The 21,600-nt window shown below is 47.9% G+C and overlaps 2 protein-coding genes across 3 annotated transcripts in view; one reads left to right on the top strand and one right to left on the bottom strand.

Moving 5' to 3' along the window:
* Positions 1-2,859: 2,859 nt before the first annotated feature.
* EIF4EBP2 (eukaryotic translation initiation factor 4E binding protein 2) lies at positions 2,860-18,117 on the bottom strand. The gene is made up of 3 exons (XM_081912343.1): positions 17,695-18,117; positions 7,434-7,610; positions 2,860-3,662 (listed from the first exon to the last, which is right to left on the bottom strand). Exons 1-3 carry the CDS (start codon positions 17,840-17,842, stop codon positions 3,631-3,633), a joined length of 357 nt encoding a protein of 118 aa, XP_081768469.1. The 5' UTR covers positions 17,843-18,117; the 3' UTR covers positions 2,860-3,630.
* A 2,561-nt stretch (positions 18,118-20,678) lies between these two features.
* Positions 20,679-21,600, top strand: part of LRRC20 (leucine rich repeat containing 20) — an 83,342-nt gene continuing 82,420 nt past the window's right edge. Inside the window, exon 1 of one of the 2 annotated variants that reach the window (XM_081913224.1) lies at positions 20,679-21,593. The gene's annotated coding sequence lies outside the window, so the exon portion shown is untranslated. The remainder of the gene's footprint in view (positions 21,594-21,600) is intronic. The other variant, XM_081913222.1, reaches the window with a different exon arrangement.

Raw genomic sequence — 21,600 nt, 5'->3', positions numbered from 1 at the left:
CTCTGCAGAGGAAAGGCACCAAGGAGCCCTTAGCCCATTCAACTCTCAGAGCAACTGTTGCTGGCCCTTCAACCTTTGTTCCATCAAAATGATGCTCTCTTAAAAACTAAGTTGTTCGCCATAGGGAAATAATCCAGGAGATGCTAGCAACCTTTCTTATTTCATGGCCACGACTGAACCACCTGGCTGGGTATTAAAATAAATGTAAGATTTATTGGTTTCTTTGTGGTACTCATGCCAGGGGTTGGTTTTTTGGGGGGAGTGCCTTACAAATATCTACCAATTTATCCTCACAATAACCCTGTGAGGCAGGAGTCTATTGTCCCCATCTTAACAAGTGGGGAATTGAGGCACAAAGAGACTTGCCTGGAGACATGCTGGAAACTTGCTGCAGAACAAGAAAGAGAAATATGATCACCTACACTGAACTAGTTAAATAGTCTTTCTTTCCTTATCTTTGTCCAAAAGATTATGGAGGCAACAGCAGCAGCAGCAGCAGCAACTGAACTGATTGTGACACATAGAAAGCCCTGATGCATTTCATGCTAACTTTCTGTTATGAGGTGGAAGGAATGGTACTACCAAATGTATTTCATAGTATGTAATAACCCCTTGGAGATTTGGGAGAGTGTGCAAGTTTGAAGCCATTCCTTTAGTCCAAGAGAGTTTCTGAAAAATACTATTAGAAAAGTGGGTGTCAGCAACATCTGAAGTACAGCCCTTCTCCTCCATCTCACCAATTAACAGCACATTCCTAACAATGTCAACCCTGAAGTTAAGTCCTACTGAATTCAACAGGGCTTACTCCCAGGTAAATGGGGTTACGACTGCAGCCTAAATTGGCTTAGGTCATAGACAAATCCGAGTTCCACTACTGTCAGCACTGCAGAGCAAACGGTCTCTGTTCTGCCTCATCAACAGAAAAGCCGACGAGGTTCTAGAAACAACTGCTGGCAATTATGCAAGAGGAAGGATGGAAATCCAACTGTGCCCTGACTCTGGGCTGGACTTAATAGTGCACTTCAGAACTACCCTGACCAAAAACAAAGCAAAATCAGGAAGTTTTGCAACGCGGCTAAAGAGCATCCCCTCTGCTTATCACAGCTTAGTTCACTTTTGCACCACCACCACTATTAAGGGGCAGTGTTGCCTTGCCCAGAAACATTGCAAGCAGAGCCTATTCCTGAGAGATCAACAGTTACAAAGCAATTTTGCTCCTATATTCACATTTTAGTGCAGGCAAAAAGAAAAAAAAGTTACTAGACCCTCCCTTTTAAATCAAAAGAAAAGATCTTTGCCAATTTATAGAAGAGATGTTGGGGCAGAATTCTATTCCAAGGGATGAGTTCATGTGTTGGAAGTTTTCTCTGTTACCAATACCTATTCATCTGTGTTCAGCTTAACTCCCAGGACCGATTCAGAAGTTACAAATATAGCGTGGCTGCCACTTTCCCTGAGGCTGGGGTACCGTGCTACAACTACCAAGCTACAACCGAATGAAATCCTTTGGGGGAAATTGCCACATCACACTGTGACATCCACTGTGGACCATACGATCCATTCATCCCATTTGCAAACACTACCAGAGCAGGATGAGATCCTGCCCCAGGAAAAAGAGGCTGCCATGGCATACTGATACCCAGTGCTTTTTTTCTTTAAAAAAATGTTTAGGGGTACTCTCATTTTCCTACTCGTATTGAAATACTGCCCCTCAATGAGGCCAAACTTAGATTCACAAAATGTTTAGGGGTATGCGTTCACCTGCGTCATCGTCCCCCCAGAAAAAAAGCACTGATGATACCATATGAACCGCTGCGACCATCAACCGCTTAGTACCTGGGAGAAAGCTGACATCTAAGCAAAGGAACTTTAGCAGCTGTCTTCTCGAACACGCTTTTTGTGTGTTCCAAGCCCGACTTACTTCTAAGTAAACATGCACAGGAGTGTGATGTAAATCAACCTACCAGCTGTGCATATTAATAAAAATTGTTTGCAGGGAGGGAAACCTAACATGCATGGTATATGATGCACGCCATGTTTCATAAGCAGCATCATATTCAAAACATTCCTTCCTGTTATGTCTCTTTGGCTGCCTGCATGTAGGTTCTGCTAGGTACTCACACTAAAAATAGTCAGATTAAAAAAGGTTTGTTTTACTCGAGAAAATGGGTTTTAATGGATCGATCTAGCCAATTAAACGTGACAAAATATTGCAGCCTTAGGGAGATGCATTTTTACACAGTTCAAGTTATCAGCTAGCACCGCAACCAAGGCATGAACTCATCCACTCTCACAAGGTAGCCTGACTGCCTTATAATTCCCATGATGAGTGGGCTCTCTCCCTTTCAAGCCCAGGCAAGCAGTTCACCCATAAGAATCGAATTAAATGAGGCCATCAGCAACTAAAGGGTACCTTGCTCACCCAGCTGATTTAGTAATGTGTGAATTCAGGAAATGTGCAAGAAGATGGGTGAACAGGATCACAGCTGGGTGGTTTTGCTCCAATAGGCTTACTAACTTTTTGATTGCCCGCCACCCCAAGTCACACATCACGAAATCAGAATGGCATATTCCAACAGCCCAGTAAGTAAATCTTAGGGTGTCCCAAGCTTATGCAAGAGCACTAGACTCTTGCAAAGCTTATTCTAGTCAAGCACAGCCAGGGTGTTTCAATGAATGCTTTTGGCACAATAGTAGACTTGGAAAGAATCCGGCAGATGTTAACAGCAGCAAAAATGGGAAGAGTAGACTTGGAAACAAACAGTCCAGAGGACCATCAAGTATGGTATTAAGTCAGAACGAAATGTGGTTCTCCTTTAACACTGATGGGTTCAAATTAGGAAGCTGAAGAGAGAAGGGTTGGTTTTTTGAATTGGGGAGTTTCTAGCAGGCACTAGGAGAAATATGCATGATTTGAGTGGTGGCTCTTTCTAGGTTTCTCACCTGTTCTACGCAACAGGATGGGAACTTATAATTTTGAAAGGCATCACAGCAAAGCCCTTGTACAAGACAGAACCCCACCAAGTGCCGAGATATACTAATTAGTAAGGAGAAACAGAAGAATCCGAGTGAGTGCACTGCACACACAAATGAAAGATACACGGAAACAGGTTACCAAATGGGATTAAATTGACAGCAGTTAAGGGAGAGGAGAACAACGGCAGTGTTGTGTCCCTTCAAGCATATATCCACCCCTTCCGTGGCCCCTTTTTGTGGTGTTGTTGCAGATTGCAATAATTATCCAAATGCTGATGGAAGCCAAGTTCTCGCGTGTGCATGATTTGATAAGTTGTCTCTAAAGTGCGAGAAGCCAAGGGACACTCCTTAGCTCTATAAATTTATCATGGGTTTCCATTCAGTCACAAACCAGGGATATGAAAGGGTTAAAAACAAAAAGTGGGGGGGAGAGAGCAAAGGAGGAGGGGTGAAGCATTGCATGGCTAATGGGAATCAAGGGGAGTGGGGTAAATAGTCCTCTTATCCTTTGGCACTTCAAAAGCTGAAGTGAAGATTCCAGTGGAAAACAGCTTCTTCTTCTTCCATCCTTCAGTTGTTGATCCTGTTGGCCAAATCAGATGTGCACAGGTGATCAGGAGTTGTTGTCTCCCCATGGTTGCCCCTCATGGAAGATCAGATGTCCATCTCAAACTGAGCATCATCACCTGGTTGAAGGACAAGAGGACGCAAGTCAGTATGGGGCGGGTTGAGGAAGCATCACACATGTACAGTTTTAAGTGTCTCCTAAGAGAAACGGTGAGTTTCTCTGTCAGCCCTCCATGACATTTGAGGCAGGCCTCATTAATACATACAGTGGTGCCCCGCAAGACGAATGCCTCGCAAGACGAAAAACCCGCAAGACGAAAGGGTTTTTCGGGTTTTGCGACGCTTCGCTAGACGATTTTCCCTATGGGCTTGCATCGCAAGACGAAAGCCCATAGGGAAATCTCGGGGACCTTTTTTTAAATGCTGGCGGTGGGGAGCAAAGCCTTTTCCCCCCCTCCGGACTTCAGAAGAGGTCCAGGAAGGCCGGCGGGGGCGAAAGGCTTTGCTCCCCACCGCCAGCATTTTAAAAGCGGTCCGGGATAGCAGGGAAGCGCTTCCCGCTATCCCGGACGGCTTTTGAAGGCAGGCAGGGGGGGCAAAGACTTTTGCCCCCCCGCCCGCCTTGGGAAGAGGTCCTGGACCTCTTCCCAAGGCGGGCGGGGGGCAAAAGTCTTTGCCCCCCCTGCCTGCCTAACCGGGGGCTTTTAAATCGCCCCGGGACTGTCCGGGGCGATTTAAAAGCCCCCGGACGGCTTTTGAAGCCTCCCCCCGCCGCCCGGCATCGGGGCATCGTCCCGATGCCGGGCGACGGGGCGAGAAAGCCTCCCCCCGCCGCCCGGCATCGGAACCATGTCCCGATGCCGGGCGACGGGGCGGGAAAGCCTCCCCTCGCCGCCCGGCTTCGGGGCATCGTCCCGATGCCGGGCGACGGGGCGAGAAAGCCTCCCCCCGCCGCCTGGCATCGGAACCATGTCCCGATGCAGGGCGGCCGGGCAGGAACGCCTCCCCCCGCCGCCCGGCTTCGGGGCATCGTCCCGATGCCGGGCGACGGGGCGAGAAAGCCTCCCCCCGCCGCCTGGCATCGGAACCATGTCCCGATGCCGGGCGACGGGGCGGGAAAGCCTCCCCCCGCCGCCCGGCTTAGGGGCATCGTCCCGATGCCGGGCGGTGGGGCAGGAACGCCTCCCCCAGCCGCCCGGCTTCGGGGCATCGTCCCGATGCCGGGCGGTGGGGCAGGAACGCCTCCCCCAGCCGCCCGGCTTCGGGGCATCGTCCCGATGCCGGGCGGTGGGGCAGGAACGCCTCCCCCAGCCGCCCGGCTTCGGGGCATCGTCCCGATGCCGGGCGGTGGGGCAGGAACGCCTCCCCCAGCCGCCCGGCTTCGGGGCATCGTCCCGATGCCGGGCGGTGGGGCAGGAACGCCTCCCCCAGCCGCCCGGCTTCGGGGCATCGTTCCGATGCCGGGCGGTGGGGCAGGAACGCCTCCCCCCACCGCCCGGCATCGGAACGATGTCCCGAAGCCGGGCGGCCGGGCGAGAAAGCCTCCCCCCTCCGCCCGGCATCGGAACGATGTCCCGAAGCCGAGCGGCGGGGCGAGAAAGCCTTTGTCCCCCTGCCTGCCTTCCCAGGGGCTTTTAAATCGCCCCGGACAGCGGAGAAGTCCTCCGCTGTCCCGGGTGATTTTAAAATGCCGCCCGCCAGAAGAGGTCGGGGGAAGGCGTTTTCCATAGGAACGCATTAATTGATTTTCAATGCATTCCTATGGAAAACCGTGCATCGCAAGACGAAAAACTCGCAAGACGAAGAGACTTGCGGAACGAATTAATTTCGTCTTGCGAGGCACCACTGTATAGGAGACAGGGGTGTGTGCTGTTCAGATTGTCGTTGTGGGGGGTGCGCGCGTGCAAGAGTGCATTAAAAAATAAAACAAAATTCCTTCTAAGTAGGAAAACAGCACAGCAGAAAGGATTGGTCTGGAATCATTTCCAGATAGAGTATGCAGCTGCTGGTGTTTATATATACATGTATAAAATTCATAATGTGGAGCAAAACTCCACATTTTGTCACTTTTATTTACACACAGAAAGAGAGAGAATTTAAAAAATACAAAAAAATACCAATCCATACAAGTCTGTATATACTTTTTGTATACTTAAGTGGTACAATTTATTCTACATCCTCAAGATTGTGCTACTTCATTCTAATGCAGCGATGAGGGAAATGTGGCCCTGTGGACGTTTCTGGACCACAACTAACCACTGGCCATGCTGGCAGAGGCTGATGGGAGTTGCAGTCCATCAACGTATGGTAGGCCTAAAGTTGACCACCTCTTGCCTTAACTTTACAAGGCTTTTCTCCCAGGGATGGGGAATACACTTTACATTATTTTACCCCCGCCCCCTGCTTGGAATAACATGGGTTTTCTCTTTTGTGAATGGTGGTCAAACCCTCCTTTTTTCCTTTTTCTTTTTTACCTTGGCTCCAATTTCCATCCCATGAACCCTAGCCACCATAGCCAATGATCATGGATGATGGAAGTTGTAGTCCAACAACTTCAGGAGGGCTGCAGTTTGACAATCCCTTTTCCAGGCGCCAAGTGAAGACCTTTCTATTTCCCAAGACTAGTCAGCCAAGTTGCTTTTTATTCTTTGTTTCTGCTGTCCTATTTTTAGATGTCTGCTGTTTACCAGTTTGTTTGATCTGATTTTGTGTTAATTATTGTTATCATCACTGAAGCAGGGGGCATAACTTTAAGTATATACTGTACTTTTCCGTGTATAAGACAACTTTTTTTCATGTAAAAATCATGCTTAAAATGGGGGTCGTCTTATACATGGGTAGTGCATAGGGTGGGCGTTAGATTGGTTGCTGCTGTGGCTGTCAGCAACTATTGTGCGTGTTTCTGGTTGCTATGTCAATGGGTGCTGTTGATTGACTGATGTTGCGGCAAGTGTGCAGACAATTGGTAGCTTCTGCCAGTGAGGGGACAGACAAGAGGTGGAAAAAAAGCTCAACAACTCTGTGCCATCTCCTCCCATTTTCTGAAACTGGGTCCCCCAAAATAGGGGGCGTCTTATACACGGGAAAATACGGTATACAGTACATACGTATAGCATGTTCTATATTTATGTTTCTGGAGTGAACTTGATCACTATCTTCCTGATGATCATATGCCTGTACATCACAAAATCCACACATTTATTACCATATTTAAATACAAATACCAATAACTCATGTTTGAGACCAGTCAAATCATATATTAAAATGAATGCCAGATGCCACTGGCCTCATTTTCCCCACTATAGGTTTGCTGTCCAACTCCCATTTAGGCTAAATATATGCTTGTAGCCAATAGTCCTAATGGATGGCTTGAAATCTAGCTCTCCTAATGGATATTTCATGCTCCAGATAGTCTATGTGAGCAAGTTATGCTATCAAAACCACACGGGTGTGGGGAGGTGGAGATTGTGTCAGGAAGTGGGGATTGTGTGACCTACAACCTCATACGTCCGGACTTGAATTTTCACCACACCATCCAAAATCCAAGACAACCTTGAGGTAATTCACCAGTGTTAAATAGTTATGACAGAACAGGAGGCAGTTTCCTGTTTGTCAATCAACTTACGCTTTTACAGAGTTTTTAGTAGCCTAAGGGCGATAATTCAGCATACGAGCAACCCACACAAGATCAGTGCAACAGTTCACTGAGTCTGCGCTCCATACGCAGAGGCTCCTTAAAGACAAAGAAAAGCACTATATCCCACAACTTTGAAATAAAAAGATATATGCTGCACTGAGGAAAGAAATGACATGATTTTGAAGCAAAACTTTACGAAACCCTAAAAGTCGATCATGGAAAAGTTATACAACAAAATGTGCCATGCTCTTACCAATTATAGGCTTCCCGTCATGATTGTTCAGATTGTTTACTTCCACTTTGGAATCCTCAGTCATTGTACCAGGGCTGGTAACTCCTGGGATATTTGGAAGGTGGCAAGGAGGAGTCTGAGCCATGGGAGAATTCCGGCGATCTAACAGAAACTTGCGGTCATAGATGATTCGGGTACCTGGGGGCGGAGGAAGAAGATAATTGGCCTATCAGAATCATTTTCCAATAGATGAGGTTACAAACAATACTCATATAATAACTCAAGTAAGGCCCAAGTCTTTATATACCATAGATTCCTGCATATTAGGCAAATGGGTGTATAAGACGACCCCCCAAATTGGCAGCTGCAAATTTGGGGGGTTGACTTATACGCCCAGTCTTATACGCGACAGCTTCGCTGGGTAGCGGGCTCCGCGCCAGGAGGAAGCTGCCCGGTGAAGCTGCCCAGCGATGCTAAGCCGGCTTAGCATCGCTGGGCAGCTTCCTCCTGGTGTGGAGCCTGCTGCCCACTGTCGCTGCCCAGCAAACCCATACCCGGCGTATAAGATGACCCCCGACTTTTTAGAGGATTTTCCAGGGTTAAAAAGTTGTCTTATATGCCGGAATCTATGGTAAGCCCATCAGTTTGCTAATTAATTTGCTGCAAATAATAAACTTATTTACAAGGGAATAAATCCCAATGAATAGGGCTGCCATACATCCAGAATTGACGTCGGGGTGAGGGGATTTCCGAAAGGTAGTGCTTTGTTCTAGATCTTAGGCATTTCAATCGAAAAATCATGTTTATTGTAAAACAACTCAGGGGTTCATCTAAAGAAAGCTCAACAACTTTCGGGCTAGCCTAGTTTTTACTTTTAGAAATATGGGAACCCTACCATTAAACGAACTAGGGCTTAAATCTGAGTGGACAAACTCAGAACTGTACTGCAAGTAGAATCAATAGACTGCTATTTTCACGCTGAGTGGGTATGGCTCTTTATTTTCTTTTTAAAGAAACAGCATTCACTGACTATGATGTATGGATGTCAATTTCCTAGGAGAGATGAAAACCAGTTTTCTCATCTATATATTCTAAAGATGACACATCTGACTACACGTGTAGCATGTAGATATAGATGGGGACTCCTCATGCTGCTTCCCTGCAGTCCTGTTAAGGGTGCATGTGGCTTTCATATCAGTTCAACAGGAAGGGATGCTGAGAGGCAATGTGCCTTGGAATACCAGGTGCCGAGGGCAACACAACAGGGGAAGAGACTTGCTTTAATGCCCTGCCTGTGGTTTCTTGGTAGTTTCAGACATCGACCACTGAGAGAAACAGCACGCTGGACAAGATAGACTTTGGTCTCAAATCCAGCAGGGTTCATGTTCTAACCTGAGATGCCTGGCTAACTCAGTTGGTTAGAGCATGGTGCTGATAGCGCAAAGGTCGCAGGTTCGATCCCCATATAGGACAGCTGCAAATTCCTGCATTGCAGGCGGTTGGACTAGATGATCCTCAGGGTCCCTTCCAACTCTACAATTCTATGATTCTATGAATACAAGGAGAAAACAGAGAAGTTTGTGTCTCTGACCAGGGTTCGAAACTAGCAGGGCGCCAGGCACATTTTGCGCCTAAAGATTCTCCATTTGCGAGCAATTCAAAAAGTCTAGCTGCCATTTTTTGCATCTGGTTGACAGTCAAAGATAGATAATATACTAAGGAGTTTAACAATAAAGAGTAGAATGTTTTGAAAACCGAAGTATGGTACCAATATTTTCATTGTAAACACCAAATTAAACATGCATTAGCCATGTCTGCTAAAAATGTGATAATAACAATGTGTCATGTGAATTACGTATTATGTCATGCTTATCAAAAGAATAAATAGTGCTGCCGACATCCCCCCTCCCCCAAAGTGGCGACCAAACATTCTGTTTTGGCGCCCACAACCCAGGTCCCGGAAGCCATTTGGCTCCTAGCTTTTCTATCCCAGTTTCTAACACTGTCTCTGACAACATGTCACATAACAACAAAACTCTGGTGACTGTATATTTACAGGAAATGCTCGTGGCCAACCAAACAAGCTGTTCCTCTCTGTCACCACAGAGCTCCTTTCGGAAGGCAATATTATGAACTCTGCTGCATTTCACAGTAAGAGCAGAGCTGTAATCTGAACAGCAAGTACTGTATAGTTTAAACAGCAGTTATCTGGTTGTTTGGTTTGAATGAAACCCTAGAGGCACCAGTCTGGAATGAATTCCATCTCTGTATGCAAAAGGGAGAAAAGTGAGGCAAGGCTGAACACTTCAGAAACAGGAGGAGACTTTTAAAAACTTAACAGGGAGGCAGGGAAGCACATGGAACACACTTCTATTCCAACCCACCCACTCTCCATATCTGGTCACACTTCTTAAATCCCATCTTCATCCTTCATCATTTGGCTAAATTCCTGTGATCTGACCATTCCTCCCATTAGGGTTGCTTTGTTTTTGTGGAGCTATACACCTGGGCCTCCAGTTTCCTTTTGCAGTCAGTAAACAAAATGGCTTGAGTGGCTGCAGAAGTACTACAAACAACCAAACTGTCTTTTACTGTGGCTTGGGCCCAACACAGGTAAGCAACTGCTTCCTCCCTTACGATGAATCATGCTCCACTAAGATTAGGAGAGTGAAACCCTTATAACAGCACCGTTTGTGCACATTCCTAGGATGCAGAGGTAATATAGAAACTGAACAACCCAGCTTGTAAACAACCACTCGGCCAAATCAGCTGTGAAAGGTAAGCAATATTTCTAAAGGAACAGCAAAGGAAACTTTTGTAAACCAGACAGGAATTGTTCCGCGCACTGCCAACCTTTCCTTCAGGCCACAAATGCTACAAAACTGACTAAAGGTGCGTATTTAAAAGGTACACAGGATCAAGGCTTGAGGGATAGCAACTTTTGCAGACCTATTTACAAGATTAAAATAACACGCACAAAATCCTAACAGCTTTTTAAGAGGAGAAAATCCTAGAAACGTGTAAGTCGTTTCAGTTTAAGAACCTAGAAAGAAGGCACTTGAGGTTTCCAGCAACCACCTGTTGCTGTCGACATTAAGCACATTCCCAGGAACCTATTCTCTCTGCTTGGTAGCCTTTTTTCTGCAGCTCTCCCATTTTTTTTACTCTGCAGTATTTATTCTAAAACCAGCTTACAATAAATCAGAACCCAAAACTCCCCATTTCTGCAAGAGGAAAAGCACAGCAAGTATAAAGAATTACAAGAAAAAATATGCAATTTATACATTTTGTTCCAATTGCTGGATTTGAGTTCAGAGGTTTCTCTGCTGAAGAAGGAATAAAGGTAAAGGGACCCCTGACCATTAGGTCCAGTTGTGGCCGACTCTGGGGTTGCGGCGCTCATCTCGCTTTATTGGCCGGCGTACAGCTTCCAGGTCGTGTGGCCAGCATGACTAAGCCGCTTCTGACGAACCAGAGCAGTGCACGGAAACGCCATTTACCTTCCCGCCAGAGCGGTACCTATTTATCTACTTGCACTCTGACATGCTTTTGAACTGCTAGGTTTGCAGGAGCAGGGACCGGGCAACGGGAGCTCACCCCGTTGCGGGGATTCGAACAGCCAACCTTCTGATTGGCAAGTCCTAGGCTCTGTGGTTTAACCCACAGCGCCACCCACGTCCCTTGAAGAAGGAGTAGGGGCAGGCAAAAGCATGGCCAGGAGATATACCATATTTTTTGCCCTATAGGACACACTTTTTCCTCTCCAAAAGTGAGGGGGGAATCTGTGTGCATCCTATGGGGCGAATACAGGCTTTCGCTGAAGCTTGGAGAGCGAGAGGGGTCGGTGCACACTGACCCCTCTCGCTCTCCAGGCTTCAGGAAGCTATCAGCAAGCCTGGGGAGCCTGCGGGAGTTCCCGCAGGGCTCCCCACGCTGCGGATAGCAGCGTGCCACCCGGCGCGCGAAATGCCCTGAAGCAGAGCGCCCCACGCTTCAGGCAGACATCGGCCAGCCCCACAAGCTCGGGGGACAGCAGGGAGGCGCAGCGCCGCCATCCCGCTGTTCCCCGACCTGGTTTTTTTTGGGGGGGAAATAAAGGGGGGACAAATTCCTTTATCCCCCCAAAAAAAATTACGTGCGTCCTATGGAACGAAAAATACGGTTATCAGCCTTCCAGTAACTTCCATGAAGATGTCTATTCTGTTGCCGAAAGGTATTCCCTTCCAAAGTTGCTAGCTGAGCCAGCTCAGTCTTGCAATCCAACACTTCGATCACATTTATCTTGGAAAAGGTACCACTGAGTTCAAGTAGTAGCTTCACATCTGCATAACAGCCATCATTATATGTGAAGGCACTGCAAGTGATGGAATTTAGACGCATAACGTGTCCAAAAAGTCTACTGGAAGGAGAAGGGCCGGCTAATAGGCAGCTCTGTGGGTTCTGTTATGTTCTCTGCTGACAGAAATACAACCAACAGATGCTGCGTTTGACACTGAGGAACGAGGGCGAGTTTCATAGTCATTTTTCTGGTCATTAACCTCATTAAATACAGATACAAAAAGGAAAGTAAGCAAAGGCATTTGAAACTAAGAGGTGCAAGCTGAGGGTTAGAAGCACATATTAGAATAGCTGATCCCTTGGAAATACTATTGAAAAAGAAGCTGTTAAATTCTACCCATAAATGAACTGAAGTTATACTCCATAAACTCTCCCCCCCCCCCCAGTGTGGTGGCTTTATGAAACTCAAACTTGATATACACAGTATGTGTAAACTGTAGCTTTAAATAAGTAAAATAAAGTACAGGGGTAAAATATCCTACCCCACTATGGTCCAAGATAAACAATAATACTGGGAGAGAGATGAACAACTCGTTTGCAATGCTGCATTGCAATGTAAGGGTTTTCCTAGCCAAATCTGCCAGCTCACTTATTCCACCATCCCAAACCGAGATCCCAAAAAAGCAGCATAATGCAATTTTGCCCCCGTTTTCATTGTTCATTTCAAATGTCTCACCCATGGGCGGGCTACTTGGCAACAAAAATACTTTGTATCCTGTACCAAAAGAAAAGCCCCTCTTCGTGTTTGAACAACAGAACAAACACAAGACTACAAGCTCAGGGGAACTGAGGTCAACAAGAACCATTCTGATACTGTAGCCTACCTCTCACCCCAAACATGCACACAAAGTTTATTTTTATGTGCTAGCTTATCAGTTTATCTCTGCGCCTGAACAGTCTCGGAACTCTGGGCCCTTGATCTTGACCGCCTCAAGCAAGGCAGCAGTCTGAAACGTATTTGCACACGTATCTTGTGTTTTGCAGCTTTAATCCAGAGGGAATAATGAGCCTGAAGAACTTGAACTTGAAAACAGGGTGCTGAGGCCTATTGTCACGGAGCAAGGATTGCCTGTAGTGATTATAAATTAAAGGTCTTCTTAGCAGCTACATATGGGGAACAGGGGAGAGAAGAAACTACAGTGGTACCTCGGGTTAAGTACTTAATTCATTCCGGAGGTCCGTACTTAACCTGAAACTGTTCTTAACCTGAAGCACCACTTTAGCTAATGGGGCCTCCTGCTGCTGCCGCACCGCCGGAGCACGATTTCTGTTCTCACCCTGAAGCACAGTTCTTAACCTGAAGCACTATTTCTGGGTTAGCGGAGTCTGTAACCTGAACCGCATGTAACCCAAGGTACCACTGTACTGGCACAAGGAACAGTCATTGCCTCTCCAAAGCACAAAGCTAGAAATGCTATTGGAAAACCCTAATGGTTTATATTGATTTTTTATTACGATTGTGATTATCTAGTGGCAATATTCTTCAGTTCTTGGAAAATAAGCAGGCGACTTGCCTGAATTGGGGGGGGACGGACGGACACATACACTGTGGGTTCGAAGTTTTCAGCCCACAAGGCTCCTAAGAGGCCTTCTGAGAGGTTGTTTTTCAAGGCAGGTTTCAGCAGAAGTGTTAATACTTGAACATTCATGTCTCTTTGCTCCTGGAACCCATCTAATCCTCACCCCCCCCCTTGTTGACCTGGGCAACATTCCAGTGTCCATGGCAGGTAGTAAGGCACACTCAGTGCTTTCAAACGAAACAAAACAAATTCAGAATGAGCATGGAATTTGTCTTCTAACAAAACAGAAGAAACTCTGTATAAGCTGGGGAACCAATCCAAATGTTGCTAAATTTCTGTGTTTTTTGCCCCTTCTCAGTTCCTCATGACTGCTGGCACTCCTAAGAAGCAAGCTGATACTTTGTCCTTCTAAGTTCCTTCTCCTTTACACATCTACAGCTACACTCAGGAGTAATATTCAGTTTCTGGTGCTTGCTATTTTGCTCCAATTCCTGGAACAGTAGAAGCGGCCTAGCAAAACAAGGCCCCCGGGTTCCAAGAATGAAAATATGAATGTTTGGAGATCGTAGAATCATAGTATCATGCACCTAACATTGTTTTCAAAACCAAATTGCAGTCAGGCCAGCTTGATCTGCAGGCTCTGTCCTCTTTCCTGATTATTTCAGTGTAGGGATGACCTAGGCAGATTCAGTTAAGATGGGGGTAGGTCAACAAGTTTAGCATGGCTTACCTTAAAAAAAAAGGAAGGAAAGAACCCCTTTGTCCAGTAAAGAATTTCAAAATGATAAAGCAAGATATTGTATTTGTATAGATTTCTTACGTCTTTATAGACAAGTGATCCCAAGTATGCACTTTTACTCAAGAATGCAAGTTATCTTGCTGGAACAGAGCAAGGAAAACCTAGCCCAATTTTTCTTACAGAAATCCTCCAAACCAACACTAGAATCTAGTGCCTTACCCAACTCAGTACGCTCCAGATGTTTTGAACTACAACTCCCATCAACCCCAGCCAGCATGGCCAATGGCCAGGTATGATGGGAGTTGTGGTTCAGCAACATCTAGAGGGACAGAAGTTCCCCAAACCTGTTTTTAGAGAACAGTAATGTTATATATGATCTCCCTTGATCTGCATGAGCTCTACGTGTGCACAAATAAAATCTTACCATTATAACTGAATTAATCACTGGAGGACATTTTGTTCCAAGTGTAGAATATTAAAGGCTATTTTAGGGAAGTGTATGAACGTGTCACTGATTTTAATTAGTTAAATCCCCAATCACAGCAAATTTGGATCAAAACAGAATAAAATAATTGCAACCTGAAACTTTCTATGCCAGGGATGGGAAACCTCAGGTCAGGAGCGCAGATGCAGCCCCCTACGCCTCTCTACTTAGCTTCCGGGGCTCTCCTCATAGCAACCCCCACTTGGCACCCTCAGTTTTGCCTTGCAGGAATGTGCCCTTGAGTTCTGGTAATAATTCTTGCTTGCCTGGAGCAACGATTTGTGGGGGGAGAATGAGTGCATATTGAAACTAGTACAGTGGTAAAATTTACATTATTTGCTCCACCCACTTTCACCTCTGGCCTTGCCAACCAGAGGAATGGGGCTTCTAGAAGGCTGCTGTGAAGGGGGTTGAGATGAGGTTCCCACCACTGTTATATGCGTAACACCCCTTCTTATTACCTTCATTTCAGCAGGCAGCCTTCGCAGACACACAGGACAGCAAATTACCATGTGTCAAAGAAACAGGTGAGTACTGCCCAAAATCACAAGTAATTTGGAATGATTGGATTAAAAGAGGAAAAGCAGAATACACAGGAAGCAATGAGTTCATGAGGGAAATCTACTATTGAAAAAAGGAAAGCTGCAACTCCTTAAGAAGGCCTTCTGAAGGCTCACAGGTAGCCCCGTTCCAAAGAGGCACAATTTTAGCTGCATGCAAAGGTAAAATGAAGAACCTTTTTAAACCTACAAGCCTGCCAGGACTCACCAAAGTGGGTAGCAGGGAAGGCCGCAACTCTGCTATAAAAGTTGGGTGCCTCCCCCTTTCTCTGCCAATTGGTGGCAAAAGCCCATGGGGTTCCAGGCACTCTCCCAGGGTGTGTTCCTTTGGAGAACTGAGACATAATGAACTGTTGTAGCTTTAAGAAAGATGGTTTGTTCACCTTCATTCTGCATGGAGGGAGTACAGATCTCACTGCACAGTCATTTCAAGAGAGGCTTGTACACCAGAGAAGTGCAGTCCTGGAGTGCAAGACATCTCTCCCTGTCAGCTTTGCAGCCAGCCTGCCCAAAGATGGATTCCAATCTCTCTTCCTCCTTCTCCTTCCCAGAACCCCTTGCTACCAAGACTCCCTTTTCCTGACATCCCAAAGCTAGCAACCTTCCAAACCCGTCTCTGTTCACACCTCAGGGCAAGGGGGATGACAGTTGTCTTGCATTGCTAATGGCCCTCTATGGTTTCTTAATGGCCCTAGATTGGCCAGGTAGTTTTGCATAGACTAGCCCAGGAATTCCTCTGCAGTTTCCGTTCCTTCCTCCCTTCACATCCCTTCACATCCCGAATCAACAAAATCCTACCATTTATCAATTTCTAGGGTTTAGGGGGCCCACAATCTATAATGCCTATGTATGCACAAATCAAAGTAGCATGTGTGCATGACATGAATAGCAGCCAAAGGCAGGCATGAAGGATAAATTGGGAAGAGAACAATGGTATGGATTTGGCACAGTGTCACCATTTAGTTTATGAAGAACATTTTGACACCATAAACTTTAAGGCTTAAGGACTTGAAAGATTTATTGTGTCACCTGCTTTTGAGGTCCAGATCCAAATTTGTTAGCTGCAATGATTCTAATGCCATGAAAGCCGCATGCCACCATAATTTGCAATTCAGCATTTCAAGCATATATAATGAAAAGAAAGGTGGACAAAGCTGCTAATGCCTGCCTTTTTAAGTGGCTGGAAACTAAACTAAGCTTCAGGCCAAGTCCTAATGTCTAGGCTACAGAGAAGCAGCAGGTTCCAAGCCCTAGACATTGTTTTCGTCTTGTCTTTCAGAAAGAAACAGCTCAGAATGCAGGACCTACTTCCACATTTTTCAGCAATGAGCTTTGGGCTGTGAACCAGGAAAAGTGCAATGCCTACCCAGCTAGGGGTGGGGGGAGGGGAGTGAGAGAAACCCTGCTCTGTTCTGTACATAATCTCAAACCACCTCTCAACCAGTAAAATGAGGAATTTTGCTTGCCTTGCCTTCATACCTTCTTTCTGTCAGTACAGTATTCAATGCATGTAAAACGCCACAGAATACAGCATTTGTAAATTATTCAGGGTGGAGCAAAGGAGTTTATTTTACTATAGGGCCACGCAGGAGTGGCAGAGACCCTTTATGCCTCTTAAAACATGCAAGATCGCAAGGGGCTCTGGCGCCTGAGCCTTTTAAATTTTAAAACAAAGTCATTCAGGAAAGCAGCAGCAGGCTGAATTCCCAGGGACAGGCGTGAACAGAGGAGGCTTGTGCAAAACGTGGCTGGCACAATCCGTATCCCCGCTAGCTCTGCAAAAGGGTTATCCTTTCTTTTGGTCGGGATCCCTCGATCTCCCCCTGTCTTGGGAGGCTGGCCGACCCCTCGGCGGAGCCGGCGCTCCGTCTCCCTGCAGGGGCTGCAGCTGTCGGAGAAATCCCCCGCCCGCCTCGGCGCTCCTCCCCTGCTATTGTGCAACCGTCACGGGCTTTTTCCTCGAGGCTCCTGGGCCTTGTTTACAAATAACTCGCCGCCAGCAGCCCCGCGCACCGGGAGCGCGGCCTAGCTAGACCCGGGTCGGCCCAGGAAAGCGGCAAGGCAAACTGACGACGGGAAGAGGGGCGGGGAGACAGGGAGAGAGGGAAGGGCCTCCCCGTTAGCTCTGGGGGCAAACTCCCCCTTCCCCACCATGCTTTGTACACCGAAGCAGCTTCCCCTTTCGAGCAACGAGGGGGAAAGAGAACCACCTCGCCGCCATGCGTCGGGGCGCGCCAACACGCGTCTTTCTTGCGGGCGCCCTGCAGACCCGGGCAGAGCAAGGCCCACCGAAGGGGGCTTCCAGCATATGGCCTGGAGACTCAGCGACTTAGCTTCCCAACTTCCTCCCCAATCTTATTAAGGGGGGGGGAGAGAAAATTACACGCCCACCCCGCCGCCGCTACATTTATGATTGACGGCCTCGCCTCTGGAGGCCTCGTCCCCCTTTTTTAAAGCCTGGCTGGCCATGCTCGCTGGCGCCCCTGCGACGTCTCCTTTTCTTCCTCCCTCCACCCCGACCTATAGGGCGCCCGCGCCCCCTTTTGCAATGCCCGCGAGCAAATGCACAACGGACAGCTCTCGGCAAGGCCCGTGTGCATCCAGAGGATGAGGCTGATTATTATTACTGCTCTGATGTTACCTCCGGGCGTGGTGGAGAACAGCGTCCCCCCGGGCGTGGTGCAATAGTCATGAGGTAGCTGCGAGGAGTCGTTGATGAGCACCGTCCGGGTGGGAATGGCGCGGCTCTGGCTGTGCTGGTGGCCGCCGCCGCCGCCGGAGGAGGACATCTCCCTTGCTTCTATTGTCCCGGGCTGCGGGGAGGAAGAGACGCGAAGGGGCTGCAAAGGGAAGCGGAGGAGGAGGAAGGGGGCGGCGGTGGAGCAAATGCACACAAACACACACACGGAAGGAAAGCGGGAGGAGGAGGTGGTGGGGGCGGCGGCGCTGCTGCGCTTCCTCCGCGGACGAGGCTCGCTCCGGCTGCGGGGCGCTTCTTGTCCTCCGTCCACCGCCTCCACCGCCACCTTCTCCCTCGGCCTCCGCCAGCAGCAGGAAACGAGGGGGCCGCCAGGGGAGGCGGGGACACGCGGCGGCGGAGGAGTGGCCGGGTGGGAGGGCCGCGCTGGCTGTTGCTGCTGCTTCAGGCAGGAGCGGCTTGTCAGGGGACGGAGCGGTTGCTTGGGCGTGCAAAAAAGCCTTAGCGGGCTTTCCTCCCGTGTAAACACCACGCCTGGCGTCGGAGCGAGAGGGCCGGGCTCCGCTCGGGCTGTTTTCTTCGCCTCCCAGGCCGCGCCGGGGGCAGGAAGGCGAAGCTGGCCTCGTGCTCTGGAGCCCCGGGCAAGCCCTGCTGGAACGAGGATCTGCGATTGCTTCTGTTATATTTCCCCCTTTTTTGTTTTGTGATGGCTCTGTACTCCAACCTGTTGTTGATCGTATCTTTTCTCTCCGTGAATGTAACTGAAAATCAATAAACCAAAAAAGAAAACCGAAGATCTCGTTTACATTTTTTGATACTGCGCACAACTGCGGGATGAATTCAGGAATAGGAGCAAAGTCCTTGGGTCTAAGGGCCCTTCAGAGCCCCCCCCAAAAAAAATATTTGAGGGGGTCGAGTCGCCCCCCAAAAGTTGCTGGGCATTGCCGTTCAAATGGTGTGCATATGCCACATCTTCTGCGTGATTATGTAGGGTGGGGCTTACCTAGCCCCCCCCAATTTTACTCAAGCTGGCACCTCTGAATGCTGGCATCGGTTGGTGGCTCAGTTTTGCACATATTGTAAACAACAGCCAGCTCCTGTGTGTCTGTCATATTTGTGTTTACTTGAGAACAGCAATTTAGGATTGTAGTCAGCCAAGTTTTTTCTCAGAACAGATCCAATGAGATTAAGTTCTTTAGCCAGGTTCATTAATTTCAGTGGGTCTGCTCTTGAGTCAAACATGGTTAACCACCACCCTTCTGTGGGGCAGGGATAACAACCATGTGCTTGGCAGAAAGTCCCCTTGAGCAAAGTGGGGATTTACTCAAAAGTAAGAAGTAGTCTTGGGCTCTATTGAATAACATCAGATTTTGAAAAGATCCTTAATAGAGCATGAATGCAGACTTGTTTATTTATTTTTCTCTATTACGTAATTCTTCATCACCACAGGTAAAAAAGAATGAATGTTTCTTTTGGCACACATGGCAACATACTTAATCACAAGGTGGAAAGTCAAATGTACCGGATAAACTTTATGCTCTTGACCTTGAACAAGGCAGTTCTAGAAAAGAAATCATATTTTGCTGGAGAGTAATAGAAACAAAAGGGACGCGGGTGGCGCTGTGGGTTAAAGCCTCAGCGCCTAGGGCTTGCCGATCGAAAGGTCGGCGGTTCGAATCCCCGCGGCGGGGTGCGCTCCCGTTGCTCGGTCCCAGCGCCTGCCAACCTAGCAGTTCAAAAGCACCCCCGGGTGCAAGTAGATAAATAGGGACCGCTTTCTAGCGGGAAGGTAAATGGCGTTTCCGTGTGCAGCTCTGGCTCGCCAGAGCAGCGATGTCACGCTGGCCACGTGACCCGGAAGTGTCTTCAGACAGCGCTGGCCCCTGGCCTCTTGAGTGAGATGGGCGCACAACCCCAGAGTCTGTCAAGACTGGCCCGTACGGGCAGGGGTACCTTTACCTTTACCTTTAATAGAAACAAACCTGTATATCCTGTGTCACACCTGGACTCATTGGTGAGTTTAAGTGTACAGTGGTACCTCTGGTTAAGAACTAATTCGTTCGGGAGGTCCGTTCTTAACCTGAAACTGTTCTTAACCTGAGGTACCACTTTAGCTAATGGGACCTCACGCTGCTGCCACACGATTTCTGTTCTCATCCTGAAGCAAAGTTCTTAACCCGAGGTTACTATTTCTGGGTTTGCGGAGTCTGTAACCTGAAGTGTCTGTAACCTGAAGCATCTGTAAACCGAGGTACCACTGTACCTATGCATAGGATTAGCCTCTAACCGAGCACAGAAATCTGCAAATCTGCTTCACACTAACAGTGCCTCGGTTTTATCTGGAATGAGCTCTCATCCAGTCCCAAGGTCCGGAGAAGTAGAGCTGTGTGTCATCAGCATATTGCTGACAACTTACTCCAAAACTCTAAAGGTGACATGATTTCTAGCTCCTGCTACCTCCAAGGAAACAAAGTAGCTTTTTGTAGCATGAAAAATCGCTGAAGGGAAAACAGAATTGCCAAGAAAATCAAAGTTTTCTACCAGAAAACAATTTAACCGTTCCCACGTTCCTTTCCCACAAGAGGACCTTGCAATGTAACCTTGCAATGACTTGTCAAGTATTTTCGACACTTGAAGCAGAACTTTTTATTTTACTGTTGTTGTTTTGTGACATCAAGAACACAAAAAGAGCCATTCTAGATAAGAGCCAAAGGCCCACGTAGCCCAGCATCCTGTTCTCACAGTGGCCAACTGGATGCCTAAGGGAAGTCTGCAAGCAGGATCTGAGGGCAACAGCACTCCCCCGTGCCATTTCCCAGCAAGTGATATTCAGAAACAAAGAGAGACAATGAAGGTAGAACATAAGCATCATAGTACGTTTTAAAATTATTATTATTATTTATTATATTCCTACAATGCCCTTCAGGGCAGATTACAGTATGAACACAAAATAATACATAACATAGTAAACTAAGCGGTAACACCCACACCCAGTTGAAAAGGTCACCCAATTGTTTAATTAGTCAAAGGCCAGAGAGAAGAGGAATGTTTACGCCTGGAGCCTAAAGTATGAAGGCACTAGGCGAGTCTCCCTGGGGAGAGAATTCCACAACTGGGGAGCCAACACAGAGGAGGCCTGTTCTTGTTTTGCTGTCCTCTGGGCTTCTTGTGGAGAAGGCACATGAAGAAGGGCCTCAGATGATGATCGCAGGGTCTGGGTGAAGAGGCCGCCCTTGAGGTACTGCAGTCCAGAGCCGTTTTCTTTATAACTCTCCTATAAACTGCATTTACTTTGCTTTTGTAACCCACCCTGAGACCTGATGGCGAAGGGTGGGCTGGGCTATAAACACGAATAGTAAAACAAACCAACATGCAAGGTGGGCTACTGAGTTTGTTCCTCACGCACACTAAATCTCCTAACGCGCAAAGGAGTAGCATTCAAGCTCTTTCTCTGATCGGATAGCTTTCTAACCGGAGGACTGAATCAAAATGCGACCACGGTATTCCGCGGCGGCAGTCTAAAGTTGGCCGGTCGCTCCCGGCACTAGGCTGCGCGGGGTCCCTTCCTTGCAACAGGGGAGGGCGCTCTCTCACGGGGAGGGAATTAGGTGCCTGCTCCCTTTTCCCCTGCAGGCTCGCAGGCCCCCTTGCATCGGCTCCTGCACCGATTGGCTCTCCTTTGCTCTGCCGCCGCTTCCCCCTCCGGCTCCCTTGTGTTGGATTTCCTCCATCCCTCCTGGAAGGGGAGAGGCAGCTGTTGCTGCTCTTCACCATGGTCTGCCCCGCAGGTGCGTGGAGCTGCAGCGGCGGCGTGCAAAGGACCAGCTCGCCTTAGCTTTCCGGTAAGAG

Source organism: Podarcis melisellensis (genome assembly GCF_964234715.1).
Source record: "Podarcis melisellensis genome assembly, chromosome: 5".
In the NCBI taxonomy this organism is placed as follows: domain Eukaryota; kingdom Metazoa; phylum Chordata; class Lepidosauria; order Squamata; family Lacertidae; genus Podarcis; species Podarcis melisellensis.
The sequence above is the reverse complement of the archived record's forward strand: the minus strand, read 5'-3'. Positions and strand labels throughout refer to the sequence as shown.